The sequence below is a fragment of the Triturus cristatus genome, chromosome 5_2, assembly GCF_964204655.1.
Source record: "Triturus cristatus chromosome 5_2, aTriCri1.1, whole genome shotgun sequence".
Classification (NCBI taxonomy): Eukaryota; Metazoa; Chordata; class Amphibia; order Caudata; family Salamandridae; genus Triturus; species Triturus cristatus.
Genome location: NC_140588.1, coordinates 302,965,053 through 302,981,838, shown reverse-complemented (window position 1 = coordinate 302,981,838; position 16,786 = coordinate 302,965,053). Strand labels below are relative to the sequence as shown.

The 16,786-nt window shown below is 43.1% G+C and overlaps 1 protein-coding gene across 1 annotated transcript in view; it reads left to right on the top strand.

Annotated features, from left to right (window-relative positions):
• Positions 1-16,786, top strand: part of KIAA0319 (KIAA0319 ortholog) — a 415,358-nt gene that overhangs the window by 202,619 nt on the left and 195,953 nt on the right. The window contains exons 10-11 of the mRNA XM_085607057.1: positions 2,822-3,050; positions 6,462-6,585. Of these exons, the coding sequence (XP_085463183.1) occupies positions 2,822-3,050; positions 6,462-6,585 (353 nt within the window). The remainder of the gene's footprint in view (positions 1-2,821; positions 3,051-6,461; positions 6,586-16,786) is intronic.

Genomic DNA, 16,786 nt, shown 5'->3' with positions numbered 1-16,786 from the left:
AAAGCATGGGAGAAAACAATTGCTTATGTCCACCAGATATTATTATCTAAAATATGCTCTTCTCTCTGCCACATTGGAAAGCTTAGCTCCCCTAGTAGGTTTCCTTACCCTATAATTTGATGGAAGAGTAACTAACCATTTTCTGGACAGGGACTGTATATTGCCTGAATGCTCCTGGTTCTCACATACCTTACAAGCTAATGTCATTAACAGCCCCTTGAGTTCTTCCACTGAAAGTGGGTGCGGGGCTTTTGTTTCTTTTAACACTACTTTCTTTTAGCAGGATAAGTCTGGGAGCACTGAAACGTACCGGTTGACTCCTGATTAGAGGATCCTGTTTGCATTTTAATGTAACACTTACTAAATTGCCTGTCTGTGGATGTCGGTAGTCCTTATAAGATAAACACTACTGGTACAGATGTTGCCAAAAATATTGCTGGATATGTAGCCACTATGCTATAGGGTAAGGCCATTATTGAGGAATAATTCTATTGGGTGCTCTTATTAGGAGAAATGGGTGCTAAAAACCTGTATTGAAACAGGAAAACGTGTGGTGGCTTGAGATGGGTAATAGGAAGCAGCATTTTGGATATTATGCAACATACATTGACTGTGTGACTTTAACATGAGCTGTGTTCGAGAGCAGCGTGCTCTGATTGGATGTCGTGGTGTTTGCAGAATGTGGTGCCTACAGGTGTGTATTGAGATATGAGAAGAAAGATAGACATACGAGATGGAAGACAACTGCTGGAAGAAGCAGTTAAAACTCCCTGAATCTTACAACAGGCAGAATCATCCTAGACCCACTCCATCTCCGTAAGAGCTGTTCCCCACACACCACAAGGCAAAGTAGGTTCCAACACTTCTTTAGGCCTAGAATGGATGAGTGTAGAAACAGCAGTTGAGCGTAAAACCAGGGTTCATGGGTATTGAGTAAAAATCATGAATTTACTCTTGAGTGACTGCTGCTGAAGGTAGGCCACTGAGAGACTAGATGAATAACTAATGTAGGCTTTGAATATAAAGAGCCTTCTCTGCACAATCAAACCATCAGAATGTAAGATGGTGAATGAGGTGATGACTAATAAAACCTGTGATATATTTAGTCCATGGGGAGGAAGTTGGGGCCAGATTTAAATCTTGGCAAGAGGAAACTCTGTTGCAACGGTGATGCAGGTACCTCCACACCAAGACTATGGTGTGCCTGCCCGATTTAAATGTGAGCAGACCATACTTTGATGATGGCGGAGACTACTCCATCTCTGCTGTTGTCAAACTTCTCCATCAGCCCGACGAGGTTAGGGATATTGGAGGTTTGGCTAGGTGTTTGCCCACCTAATTTAGATGAGCATACATATAGCCATTTTTCAATGCCTGTCAAAGCCAGAAAAATCCTGGCAGTATGGAGCACTGAAAAGTGATCTATTCCCCACTTGCCAGTGGAATAAACTAGCATGGCGAGGGGGCGGAGGGATTGTTTTATTTTTATTTTCACACAAAAAAAATCCTGCTTGGGATTTTCTTTTTGAAAAACAAAAAAGTAACATAATCACTTTGCCAAACGGCTCCGTAATGTTGACGGAGGCGTACAGCAAAATTACAGTGCATTGACAGGAACCTCGATGAGGGCGGTTCCTGCCACTGCTAGAAATGCCCACTGGGCCAGCGGACATTTCTAAATATGGGCATCAGCACCTCCATCAAGGTGTGTGAGTAATTTAGTCAGTTGCTCCAATGGAGGGCAGGCAGACCGTCCCAAACAAAAACAAAGAGGGCAGCGAAGATCCTCAGGAATATGGCAGACAGAAGAGAAAGTAAATTAGGAAGGGAGAACTTCACTCACACAGAATATCAGAGCAGACTCAGTTAACGTGGTAGGGAGCACTACCCACTTGAAGTCATTGATGATAAGATTGGCTGGCCGCATTTTCTTGTATATGGTATGTTAATACAAAATATAAAAAGATGTATCAGGTTGAAACACCTGAAGGAATGCTTGCCAGCTGGAACCTTTTTTTAAAAATTAAATCATATTTGGAGATCCAAATAGCATACAACTCTCAGAAAAGGTGATGTGTTATCCAGATCAGTTTACTCATCCTCCACTACAAGAATCAAAAGCAAGGAGGAGTTTGGCAACTTTGTTTCGAAAACTGCTATTTTACTGCTTGTTGTGAAATTTGAGGGGGTCCATGAAGGATCTAAGCCCTCTTCCAATAATGACATAGAGGTTAAAATAGATAAAGGGTCACTTACTTGGGGATGGTTAAAAGTTAAGTGATGCAGGTGACTAACACCAGCAAATGGTGATAGGTTCAGAGTCCTATGTCCCACTCCAAAAAACGTCACATACTGAACGCTGGTGATGGTTACTATTTTCAAATGCCCTCGATCGTAAGAGGAACCGGAGAAAATTTGTTGTCCTCAAAAAGAGAGCTTTCAGTAAGTATGCGCCCAGAAAATTCCATTTACTCGTAATAGGTAATTGATCTCACTATTACTGATTTCAAATCACAAATCGCAAATTAATTGAAACCTCTATTTCTACAGAGTTAGGCAACTCTTAAAGTGAGATCAAATCTTATATTCAAGAACTTTACATGGCATAACAGTTCAAGTTACATGGCACTCTAATCCCTGAATGTTTTTCCCAAATCATATTTAAGATAAAAATTGGATTCCAGAGGTTTTTTGTATTTATTCTATCTATACACAATTAAACTATGTTAAACATCAAAAACTATGTTTTATTTTAAGATTGTGTTTTACCTTTATAAAACATATTGTGTTTAATGAATTTGATAAATATTTTTTTCACTAGACTGACAGTGATTGATTCAGATGGAGCTACTGACTCGACCACAGCTTCGCTGACTGTTAACAAACCCATGGACTATCCACCCATTGCCAATGCAGGACCAAACCAGGCAATAACACTGCCACAAAATGGCATCACCCTTAATGGAAGTCAGAGTAGCGATGACCACCAGCTTGTGAGCTACGAGTGGTCATTGGACCCCGACAGCAAAAGCAAAGTTGTGGAAATGCAGGTAGGCTGGCAAAGCACATCACTATTTAATATTCGAAAATATTATTTTGTGCCATCAGAAGATGATTTCAGGTTAGTTTGTAGTAGCTGTCAAAGGTTGGGGATGTAAAAAGAGGATTTCATGGCTGTGTAGGTATGTTCCATTTGCCCGATTGAGAGATTCCGGAGTCTCTTAGCATAAATAAGGACAATGACAGATCTCTCAGGTTATCCTGTGTTAAAGCCCATGTTGAATATTTATCCAGTCTGTTTTTCTCCACATTCTGGTAAAGTAGATTTAATTTTACAAATGGAAATGCAAGGATACAAGCAGAATGGAAAGGAAAAATTTGAATTAATGGGCTATTCATGCCTGACATAGAACATCTTGAAGTTTCCTTAATGTGTACCAAGATACCTGCTGGGAGCATGCTGGCTTTATAAAAAACACAAACACAAAAAATAAAATTAAAAGAAAAAGTGACTGTATTCACATTGACAAGAACCTTTTATATTTCAAGTTTTAGAATACTGTCCTTAACTATCTTGAACCATTTCAGCCACATGGGTCCAGCCCTGTGCTAATTATTTAACTTTTAGAATGTTCTATGCTCTCTTGGTGCATAATTTCTCTATTTATTGAAATGCACAGTTTCCTTCTTTCATACAACAGACAATTCAACTGTAGACCACAATACATCAAGATGGCGCCAGCTCCAATTCATCTGCCACCCAACACTCTTCAGAGGGTCAAATTAGGAAAATAATCACTTGCTGAAAAGATTTGTGCCTATACCTGGGTGTCTTCAGTGTATAAATGGCTCGAAAGAATGAAACTTAAAAATTGCAGGAACACACACAGGTTAAAATAATTGGGGGATTGGATGACTCCATACCAGTGTGTGATTTGTGTTGAGCAGAAACATGTTGATCATATGTTAATGATGAGAGGAGTCATAGAAACCCCTATTTACCCCATCTTGTCGTTTTTAATCTTGTTTCAAGTGGATGGAGGGGAAAATAAAAGTAAGAAGCGTTTTTCCACACTTAATGCAATTTTAAACAGTAGAGACCCTCGACATTTCTAAAAAGAATGTTCAAGAGCTCTGGTTGAGCCGACTGAGTGGCAACAAACGCTGGCCAATAAGCACCCCAGGGATAAAACATGCCATCTAAAGTGGGTGAGGGGATGCATCCTTTTTAGGTCTCGCCTGAGCCAGCGCTTTTGCGCTGCTCTCGCGAGAGCTTTAGTAAACGGGGGATGTGGAAGTGCAAACTAGTGCTTTCAGGCCTCCAGCAACAGTGCATGTGCGCCGGGCGCGTGCACCATTTGTCAGCCTGCGTGATCATTTCGTGGCCGCTTTGATGTTCTCAGTGGCCGCGAAAGTGCTCACCATTTGCCACCCCCTCCCTTATCCCACTTCCTACTTGTTTTTGTCCTGTTGCTGCTGTCAAACACCAGCTTCTGCACCGTGTGGCTCTGCAGTGCTTTGTCTGACTCACCACTCTGTCCCCAGGCTATACACATCGCCTCACCGTGTGCTCTCCCTTTCATACTCTGCAGTCTCTCGCACTGTGCAGAGCTGTCGGCATGTGCTCCTCCTGTCTGACACTCACTCGGCGCAGTTCTCTCACACTATTTACAAGTCAATGAGGGCTGCTCTCGATTAACTTATTTCGATGGCAGTCCGTATTCCACGCGCTGTATCAGGCGCACTGCCTTATTTTACTCTCTTTATCGTACCGTCTCTCCCGAGCAAGCAGCGCAATTGCTGCATGCCTTCAGTTGATCACAATGGGTCTAGTTTTTTCCTCTCGAAGCACCTGGTCCATTAACAGTTGCCCGCGTTTTTCTCAAGATCGATGGGATAGATACCTCAATGCTTTAAACGCTCGAGATTGCACTACGCTGTGGTCTGCGGGTCATGAAATGTTGATCCCAATAAGACAGCTCTGCTTTTCATTCTTGTTTGGTCAGTGTGTCGAGTAGCATCCCAAGGCCATAGTAACCCCTCCAAGAAACGGAACAAGTGGCTTTTGAAGATAATCCGTTATATTTAAACTTCTGCTCCCTGCTGGCGCTTCGGTCTTCTACCGTGTCTCGCGCTGTGCCTGTCTCTTCTGCTTATCTTTACGTTCTTATTGTGTGTCTCACCTGACGTTTTCACCCTGTACGGTCTCAATCTTCACTGTGCGCCTGCTGTCACGGTCATCAACACACTTGCCTCCTCTGCAATCTCTGTGTGTTTTTATTGTGCATTTATACGTTTCCAGCTTTACTACGGCCCAAGGTCCTATCACCGTTTATTCAACAACGCTTAAACGTAGTCTGCGCCCTCCTTCCAATTAAGTTTCACTTCTGTTGGCCATGGACAGCGTCACCTCTTGTGTATTAACAAGCATTGGCATAGCCAATAGGTCTCGCTTTTGGGACCTTATAAGTGTTTGTAGCCATGCAACACTTGATGTTGTTGCACCAAGGATACTGTGCTGGATAACTAAACACTTATAAGGTCCCAAAGGCGAGACCTATTGGCTATGCCAATGCTTTTTTAAAGAAGAATACCGTTAGAGCAACTGATGATACATGTTAATACATCATAAGAATAGGATTAGCCTCTAGTCTGTTTTTTGTTATTAGTACGGATATTGGTTAGGAAGGCAGTACCAAGGTAGCTCTTAAAAATCTCCCTCTTTCTCCTTTGGTTATCGATGGTTAGAATTTCTCTTCCACTCTGACCAGAGCACACAGGAACTCCCTTACCTGTGCCACTTCCTTAAATCTATTGTGCCACATTCATTTTTCCAATGGCCACTGCCTGCATTTAAGAAAGCCGATAGCTGCATGTAGTGGGCAACTGGCACTCACTTTTGGCACCTTGGCTTTTTTTTTCATCATCACACTTTGACCACAGAGAAAATGGAGAAGGGGAGAGAGAAACGGTAGAAAACAGTGGCAAAGAAAGACACGATTAAAAAGAACCTGCAAGCTGAAAGTGTGAGATAAAAAGACATTAAATGTAGGATTGTGGAAGAAAGAGGCATAATATTAGCTCGGTATTTAGCAACCCCATCTGCACTTATTTATTTGTTTTTTTACAAATTAACCACCTTGCTGGCACAGTTTCTTCAAACTAATTTTGTTTTCACCAACCTCTTAATACCCCTTCTGGCTGGTAGGTACGTAACTTAACCCTGAAGTTAATTTGTGCTCATCCTTGATGGTGGGAGAGTCATAAGCAACCCCAGAAGACAAGCTGAAACATATACACACATTTTGGTTCACGGATAAGCCTGGCACATGTTTGAAGCTCATCCTAACTTCTAAACCAATAGTTTGCAAAACATTTAATACAATGTATACATGAACGTTTAAAGAACTGCATTTTACATGGAATACTTGCATGTTGCTAATTTTCACTTTTGTGCATAGGGAGTGCGATCACCATTCCTACAGCTGGCTTCAATGCAGGAAGGTGATTACACATTCCAGCTTACTGTCACTGATTCAGTTGGGCAGCAGTCAACAGCGCAGGTGACAGTAATTGTTCAGCCTGGTACGTATGATACGAAATGTGAACCCAGGTGACCATATAACCCAGTGTCATGAAATGTCTCTCTTTAAAGGTCTGCTGAGGTTTTGGGGATCTTCCTTTTTGAATCCTGTTTGTCATTATACCCCCCTGGGGTAATCACAAGAGCTTTGCTGATGCAAACTACCTGACGAGGAAGCAATGCATACCATCCTGAGTAGGATCTTGGTCTTCGATATTTTGACCACAATATTCTTGTTGGACAATATTTCAGCGTTAGATATTCAGTAGTACAATCCTCAGTGACACCAGAGATTATTTTAATTGTTGGATCAGGCAAGAGATTTTCTGTGGACCAATATGTGGGGAAGAACATAGGGAGAGCCATAAACACTGTGCCGGGGTAATGTAACTGGATACCAATAAAAGATTCTTATGCTTTTTAATAGGTTTGCTTTAAGTTATATTAAAAGCTGAAGGTTAACCCTACCAGTGGGAACTTAAATGGTGCAAATATATAACACATGCGGTATGAGGCTATCCCTGCTTTGGTAGGTCTCTATAGAAGATGGATAGATGATCTAGGAGATCAGACAGGGGGCCAGGGTGAGGTTTATTTAGATCTGGTGATCGCTATATTACACAATATTTGGGTTTGACTGTGGTTAAACATCCCCCACTGTTTTTACCACTAAAGGTACAATAAGCAGTCTTATAGAAGAGGGCCATCAAGTGACATGCAACCTGGATAAGGCCATCCTTCCCAACATGAAGAGTTGCGCGGAATTCATGGAACGTGTGGGTTCCCATTGAAGTCTGCAGATTCCGAGGAAACTAGAACCACTCAGACGGTGCATTTTCCTGTTTCCATGTATTAAGAGCTGCATGCTGGATCTGCATGCTTGTTGGTGTTTGGGGTCTTCAGTCATCTGTGTACCATGAAGCATATTATTCTTCACTGAACTCTGGTGCAGACTATTTAATCATTGAATGGTGGTCTCTTCTCCTTTTTTCTGGATACTATCAATATTTTGGATCCCCTCCTATGTCATGTCCATTATGTGCACTCAAATCTGCCTTGGCAGCAGTTATATTCAGTATGTCATAACAGACTCTGAATATTGTGCATTTTACTCATACTTGATCTGTCTGCTCTTTTTCATACCCTATACTTCAATGCCTAACTTTGTGGTCTGTGACCACGTTACCACACACCTCCTTAAGATGTCGGCTCAGGACTTTAGTCTTTTCAAAATCTTTCAGATATCCTTGAATGGGTTCTTCACTATGTCACAGTAAATTCCTTTTCCAGGCGCTGTTTATCATTTATGTGCATCCCATGTGAAATACTGAGCATTTCAGTATATAAGTACTCCACTTATGGAAGACAGTACCCAAATCCCCCCCCCAGCACTTTCAGGATGGAGCATTGGTAGCTGAAGCAAATGTCGTTGACTCTAACGTTTTTTTAATAACAACATTTTATTCGTTTTATAAGGCATGGAGCAATATCAAACAGTGTAACCCCACGGAGGGAGCCCCAGTAATTGCAGCTGTAGTCCCCCACCCTCAATCCAACCCACCTCCTTGCATGTGTATAGTTGAAGTGCACGGTCCGTAGTATGCCTACCATTTCCCCCATATTTATTGGGGCATCCATGAGTAACATAAATAGGTTCCTCCAATTTTCCAGAATGGTCCATGCCCAAACTCCATTACCTCAGTGGTGGAGCCTCGCATGACTTCCAGCATTTGGCTATGTCTCTCTTAGCTAATAACTTGCCCAAGCCCACCAGAGTACTTTCTCCACTTGGCCGACCCAGCTCATCCACGATGCTAAGCATCGCAACATTGGGGGCGGCTTCCTGAATTACACCCAGCACTGCAGAAAGGGTCCGAAATATGGATAGCAAGTACTGCTGAATAATGAGACACCTCCAGACCATGTGGTAAAAATCCCCAGCCTCCTCCAGGCACCTCATGCATACGAGGTCCGATGATGTGCAAGCTTTCCACAGCACAGGCCCTTGGTGGTGAAGTAAGTACAGTATAGATAATTCAGTTGGACCGTACGTATTCAGGCTAAGATGTGGAGGGTATGCTGTATCATACACACCTCCCACCACTCAACCTCTTCTAACTGGCGCACCCAGTCCTCCCATCTCTCTGTCAAAGGTGCCAGTGTGCATGGTGAGTGGTTGGCCAAGGCTTTATAGATTTGAGAGATACCACCCTGTTAGAAATTAGTCTCTAGTTGACTGGGGTATGCACCCTGTCCAAGTAGGGACCACAATTCTAGTCGTGGTAAGTCGGATACATACTCTAAATTAATCCGTGCTATCCCCATGATAGCTTGACACAGAGCAGTCAGGCTGAAATCAAGAGGCAATGTGTAAAGTACTTGTGCAACACTTATTACAGTACAACAGTCACAACACTACTCAGAAAATAATCCACACCTATTTAGAACAATAGAGATTAATTTATTGAACAAAACAAGACCCAAATGACAAAAATCCAATAAGTAGAACTGGAGTTATGAATTTTTAAAGATTATCTTACATTATAGTGTTTAGAGTCATAAAGCGCCAACCAGGGCTATCTGGTCGTGCTGGACCAAATCAAATATGAAAAGTCAAGCCGACTGCGTTGGAGCACGGGTTGGATACAGAAGCCACACAGGTCCCGCGGAAAACAGTACTTTCCCGGAACATGTGTCGACGGTAGGAGCAAGATGTGTCCGTTCCGAGTCACGCAGTTGAGTCCCGCACCATTGTTAAACCACTTTGTGATGGAGGCGATCCATCGTCTTCAAGCCTTTCAGTCAGTCCCACATTGTCGTCGAACCCCTCATGCTGAAGGTGATGCGTCGTCATCGTTAGGTTTTGCAGCTGGGTCCTGCATGGTCATTAAACCCCTTACGATGAAGGCGATACGTGGTCGTCGGGGCTCCCAGTCGTGTCCCGCATTGTTTTTGAGCTGTGCAGGGATATCCTCGAAGGAGCATGCGTCAGTTCCGACCGGCGCAAACTAGGCAATGTGTGGGTTTTTGAAGAAAACAGCTACAGAGCCCCTTTGAAGGCCCAAGACTGGATTGGCATCTCTTGGCAGGGCAAGACTCCCAGTTGGCAGAGTCCTACATCTGAAGCAGAGTTGAAGGAATTCCTTGATGTCCCTGAGACTTCAGAACAGGAGGCAAGCCAGAAAGCCCTTGGCGTCACTTGGTTCTGATGATGTAGAGATTCAGGTCCAGTCCTTCTGACCACCAGGCAAGGGGCAGGAGGACGCAGGCAGAGCATAGCAGGAGTCCTGCATATCCAGCAGAGTATCAGTCCTTTGAGCAGTACAGCAGTCCTTATTCCTGGCAAAGTGTCCTGAGGTCCAGAGTGTTCTGAGTTTGTGGTGTCAGGGATCCAGCTCTTATACCCAGTTGTGCCTTTGAAGTGGGGTAGATTTAAAAGAGAGGCCTTTAAAGTCCACAAGGTCCATGCCCTGGTTCCAGAATCACTACAGGGGGGGAATGCAGCTCTTTGTGTGGGCACAGGTACAGCTCTATTCAGGTGCAAGTGTCAGCTCCTCCCTCCCATCTAGCTCAGGAAGGCCCATCAACCTGGTGATGGGCTATCAGGATGTGATTGGCATACCTCAGCACCATATGTGTGTGACTGTCCAAGGGAATGCCGAAAGCCTAGCTGTCACACAACCCAGGGGTGTATTCAGAGACTGGCAGAGGACCAGAATGGTTAAAGTAGGAAAATGCCAACTTTCTAAAAGCTAATGATAATGTTAAATTATTTGTAAAGCGCATGGCTGCCCCCAATAACGGGGCCTCTCAGCACTGCAGTTGAACATAGGGAGAGAAATCACCATATGGTTAATGGTTGGGGAAAACACCCTTCACCAACCGTCTGAAGGTCAGGTGGTCAGGGGTACTACGGATAGGCAGGGGTAGAGAATTTCACAGAGCGGGGGCCCTCACCTTAAAGGAATGGGCACCCGCTCTAGCCTTCCGTATCTGGGGGACTCTGGCAAGGGCTGATCAGCATAGCGCAGCGTGCGTGTGGGGGCTTAGTAAGAGCAAAGATCGCTCAAGATTCCTGGGTCAGTGCACAGAAGTATCTTATGAATGATGCAGAGGGCCTTAAAGTGTATCCCTGTTCCACAGGCAGCCAGTGAAACCGTCCGAGGAGGTCGGAGACATGGCAGCGCTTCCGGAGAGTGAATAGAGTGCAGGTGGCCGCATTCTGTATGTGTTGAAGAACGCTTGGTCACTTATTTGTTGGCTCCCAGGAGTAGCACATTGCAGTAGTCCAGTCTGGCCATAATGGAGGATTGGATGATCAGCTGTTGAGTTTCAGAATCAAAGAGACCTAGAATAGGTTTTAGGCCACGTAGCAGTCCGATGCATTTACCTGCCACTGATTTGGTTTGGTCTGGTCTTCAAAGGTGAGATTCTTGTCCACCAGAAATCCTAGGTTCTTGACCACAGATTTGGGCCTGGCTGACAAACCCAGAGCGGGTGGCCACCAGTAGTTGCCCCACAGATGCGAGTCCTTCCCTACCAGAAGGATCTCTGATTTTGCCGAGTTTAGTTGCAAGTGGTTGGTTGCTTTCCAAACCGAAATAGCCACTAGGTCCGCTTCAAACTTAGCAGAGTCCAGGCTAGGATTGTTGGAAAAGGTGATCACCAGCTGGGTGTCATCTGCGTATGATACCATAGAGATGCCCAGGGTTTTGGCCATCATAGCCAGTGGTCTGACGTAAATGTTAAATAATGTCGGGCTTAGTGCTTACCCCTGGGGGATGCCACAGCGTAAAGGTCGAACACCTGAAGAGAAAGGAGGGGCACTTATTCAAAAGGTCCGATCAGCGAGAAAGGATGAGAACTATGCGAGGGCCTTGTTACCAACACTGATCTCGGCCAAACGGTGTGGCATTTTTAGACTTACAGTTTAAAATACTACTTCACCATAAGTTGTGATTTTAAACTGTGAGTCAAGAGACACTAAACTTGAAATTTCTATCTTGTCCTAATTGGGAATTACACTTATAACTTGCAATATGCAAATCCCAATGTTAACCCATGGGCAAGATAGGCCTTGCAGTTTGCGAAAAAGTAAGTTAAGAGCTTTTTACTACCTGGACATGTTAAACTTAAAAGTACATGTCCAACTTTTTAAATCGACTGCATCCTGCCCTTGGGGCTGTCCAGGGCCAACCTTAGGGGTGACTTATATGTATTAATAAGGACGGTTTGGGCCTGGCAAGAGGGTTAACTTGCTAGGTTGACATGGCAGTTTAAACTGCAAAGTGCACACACAGGCTCTGCAATGGCAGGCCTGAGACATGCTTTAAAGGGCTACTGAAGTGGGCGGCACAATCCGTGCTGCAGGCCTACTAGTAGCATTTAATTTACAGGTCCTGGGCACACGAAGGGCACTTTATTAGGGACTTATAAGTACATTAACTATGCCAATTGTGGATTTGGCAATGTTATCATGTTTTAGGGAAAGAGCAGTTGCACTTTAGCATTGGTCAGCAGTGGTTATGTGTCCAGAATCCAAAAGCCAACAAGAATGAAGTCAGCAAAACATGAGGTCAGAAAGCATAAAATTCAGGGGAAACCACGCCAAGGATGCCAGGTCTAACAGCCCCTTCGACTCTAACTTTTAAAACTGGATGAATTGCAATGTGCTCTATGAACATCTTGAATCCAATGATGCTGTGTCATAACATAACAGAATTTACAAAAACAAGAGCCTGGAACTCGCATGCATTCTCATCAAAAGAACATATCCAAATAGAGACCCAGCCCAGCAGGTCTACTGGTCATCTTACATCAGGGCCTCACCAACAGGGCAAAGCGAACCCTCACCATAGCCCCCATGCTTGTTGAAACTTCCCTATACCACTGCACCTCTTCAGCGACCCAGAGATGCAGATGCACCAAGATTTCAGCCTCTTTGGCTGTACAGACTCGCTGGAGTGTCCACCTTCTTCCCATCAATAACTTTGTGCAATGGCCTTTGGGCACTTTTTTTATGCTCCTTTTTGCAGGGTTGTTTAAGAGTTGTTTGGAGAAATGAAGAGTTTAATTATTTTTTTAATTGTATACTGTTCCATAGTTTTGATGTAGAGAAGCAGGATCTGATTCTGAGTAATGTGACGAACAGACTGAAGGGCAATTGGTTAGCTGTTCTAAAGAATAAATGAGGCATTACGTCTTCGCTCAGGTGCTTGGCACGTTGTTGCTTCAAGAATTAAAAAAACTCATCAACTTATATCATAAATGGTGATGGGAAACATTCTTATGAATGGAAATCTATAGTGTCCGCAGGGAAGTAGCGTGTACTGACTGATTATGTTATCAGGCTCTTTCTGTGCCTGAAGACATTGTGGAAATGGCACTGTAGCTGCAGCTGGATTAAATTACTACCGTTGGCCTTGGAGTGAGCAGCCTCCTACAATTCTTAGCCACAGAGATTTGCCTGCTGTACATGCCATAGAAGCAATCAGGTGAGATAAAGTTCCAAAAACCCGTTTTTGATGCATCTCTGGGCACTAGCATTGACAGTCTGCAACTAGCATGGGAGTGCCAGTAACAATTTGTTTGTGCTGCAGAGGAAGGGAGGTAGTCATAACTAGAAGTGAGTGTAACTTGCATAATTTGCAGTAACATAATTATGCTCAATTACAGCAAAATTTGGCAAGATTATTCTGAACTACGCAAAGAGTTTAACCCATCATTTAGCTCTATTTTGTTAACCCAAACTGCACCCTGGCACCCAAAATGGACCCAAGGAAGCATTTGTACTAAGAAAATAGCACTAAATGCAACAGAACAGGAACAGCAGCAGCTGATTGTATTCTATACATTCGTTTTTCCTGTGCTCCTACAGTAGGATTTTTGTGCTAAAATATTCATAATTAGGCAAATGGGCATAATCACATAATTTGGGGTAAATTTGCATCAAAAGAGCAACGGGACATTACCGAATTTACTTCGGTTACTCAGGTGGAATATAAATTTCACCCAGGCTTAGTTCTAACCTGTGACAAGGACCACATTCAGTAGCACTGTCATGAACCCTGAGAGGTAGCAGTTCTAAACCAATGGTCATCACCCTGCGGGGAAGTCTCCAGCAGTTGTGGGTAATTAAGTGAAAAACACTTAAGAATCAGACTGATTCTATTAATGTGCTTTCTGTCCTGAATCAGAACGCTATGAGTTACCATCCAGTGAGCATGAATATTTTACCAGTGATCCTGTGATAGCCTGATAATGCTGCTTAACTGAGCCTGCCTGGAGGCCGTGTTTGTACCTGAATTTAAATAGCTAAATCAGCTTTCTTCACATCTGCATGAACCTGCAAAACTACTTAAGAGCACTTTTAAGCTTAAAAATTGATCCACAGTGGTTGAATATTGGGTACCTGACTATGTAGCGATGTGTTTTTGCACTTGTTTTAATTGACAATAAAAATAAATAATTAAACAAAATTGACCAACAACTGAGAGAATAAGCTACATTACATGAAACCCATATAACCTCATAACATCTATCACTCCACAATAATGCCTTGAGGACACCACATAAAGGGGTGGATCAATGTTTTTCCACAGCTAAAGATCTGCTGCACGATCAACCCCAAAATCGAAAACCGGTCCCAAGAAAAAACTATGCAGGAGTATTCGCCCTTAAGCATTGACTATGAAAAACAACTCAGAAAGACAAAATCTGAACCACGTGAACCTTGCTAGATCCAGTTCAAACAAGAAATAGTCCCTTAGCCGTAGAAAATAGATTAACAGATTTAGACTATTCCTCAGTAGACCAGATCCATGAAGATGCTATATGTACAGAAATTCAGCGTGTTGGCACCTCTTTGATAAGTGTGGAGAATCGTTCTACGAAAAAACAAATCGTTGCACTTGGATAATTCCAACAACACTCGCCATTGGAGAGCTAGCGGGATATGCTTCATTATTAATCAGAGAGCTTTAGGGTTCTGTGACATCTGACATTCAGCAAGAGTAAACTCTCTGGGGCATCCCTCTACAACAAGTAGTGAAGAGTTTTATGCCTGACTAATGTACAAGAATTGTTTTCAAAGCGAAATAAGAAACTATACAAAGAGTGCCTGAGTCAGCAGAATTCTGATCAAAATGTGAGAAAAGAGATACATTACCACACACCTGTGAAATAAATAGACCCCAACAGATGGTGTTCCCCTTTAACATTATTTTAAGTACAAAACACTATGTTTGCCCCTCTGAGGAAACATGGAATAGCCATGATACTGGGACTGGACGACCCCCAACAATCATGATCATTCTTGTTGCTCACAACCTCCAAACTGCAGATCAGTGAATTGAAAGAAAAGGAAAAAAAGCAAAGCAAACAAAAGATGATGATGCAGACATAACTAACAAAATCATGACACATGTATTTGTGAAGGAAATGTTTACCCCTAGGGGCATTTTGGCACTGAGCATTGTTACCCTACTCAAAGGTACTCATTTCATTGACCTCAGAATTGACCATACAGGATTTGAACTTGTGGCTTTGAGGTCAAACACAAGTTTCTGGAGTGGATGCATTAGTCCACAGAGTCACTAGACCCAGACATTGAGAAAAAGAAGAGGGTGTGCAGGACTCGAGAAGGCATGGAGTGGCTACATCTAATCTAAGTGGCATTATACTCTATTTCTGTTCATGGACAAAGCCCTAGTCACTGAGTTTTGCATTAACATGTTAGTTTTGTATCCCCCGTATGTTCCTAATGCCCATACTGAAGACATTTTGAATGCCAGTGCATTCTACAGACAGTATTCCATCTTTTAAAAGCTATACTTTTTACAGCTGTCATTGTTTATTGCTAATACCAGCTGTAGGTAAATTTTCACTGTAAACTACTGTTGGTAAAAAATTGAGAAATAGACTGGATGCATGATGAAGGCTATTAACCCTGCCGTTTAGCTTGCCAACGAGACGAGTTACAGAGGAAGAGGAAATAGAAATAAGGAGAGATCCAGAATGTATTTACTTGCTGTTGCAAAGTCATCCTGTGCCCTGGGAACCCCCATTTTCTGCTGACTGGTACTGGTGGTAAGAGGCTCTGACTGTCCCTCGGCTCTGCCTAACCAGGCTCAGGGCCATTGGTAGGCTGAAAACACACTTAGAATACTGTGAAAACACCTACACACACTACGGTACACTATGGGTTAGGGTACCCCTATGATTTTCATGTCCTCCCCAATAAGGCCCTAGTACATAATAGGGCAGGAGGATTAACACTACATTTAAGTGCCTCATATATAATAGGGCAAGGTGGTTTAGAGGCCAGCAGCCTTTTCTGCACTTGCATATGTGTGCACTGCTGAGAGTCCGAGGTCAGTTTAAAAGCCGCCCTGTGTTGCAGGACTGCTTCTAAATGTAAATTGTGCCCAAACGCGACTTTGGTGTTTATGGCACTTAAAAATTAATAAACGACAATATTGTTTACATATTAGGTACCCCCAGGGTCTTTCCTAGGTGTAGGGTCAGGTAGTTATAAGAAATACCCTTATAAAATAGGTTTTATATGTCCTGGGGATAGAAAAAATTGCCATTTCACTTCTCTCATCGTAGTTAAGTGCTTCCAAAATCGACTTTTGTGCTAGGAGTGCTGTGGAGTGAAAATCTACAATATTTTTTCATATTCAGCACCCCTAAAGTCTCCCCTAGGTGTTTCAGGGGTAGGGGGTCCTGTAGATATAGGCAGGTGCTTATAAAAGATGTTTATAAGCCCTGGTGTTGGAGACATTTTTCAGTTCATTTTTCCAATTGTAGATCCCCAGCCAAATAGGTTAACATGGCAAGAAGTTATCAATTAATAACTCCCGCTATGAATACCAGAAAAATATAATTCAAGGACTTAGTAGAATGGTATTGATAAATCCAAGAAAATGCTATTGCCGAATTTATCCTAAAATGTACAGACAAGAAGTTATAAGACTTTCTTTTCTGTAAGCCAAAATTCAGCCTTCCAGTCATCTGCCCTGATTGGTCAGAGTTAAGCGGATTAGCCAGGCTGCTTTGATAAGTGATAAGTGGCACCCGAGATGAGGGGCCTGCTGCACAGGAATGCCAGAGCAAGGGGGAGGGGTCGTAAACTATGAGCTTCAAAGTAAGAAGGGGACAGACAGAAGAAGCCAGGCCAACCTACACCCCTACCCTCCAAAC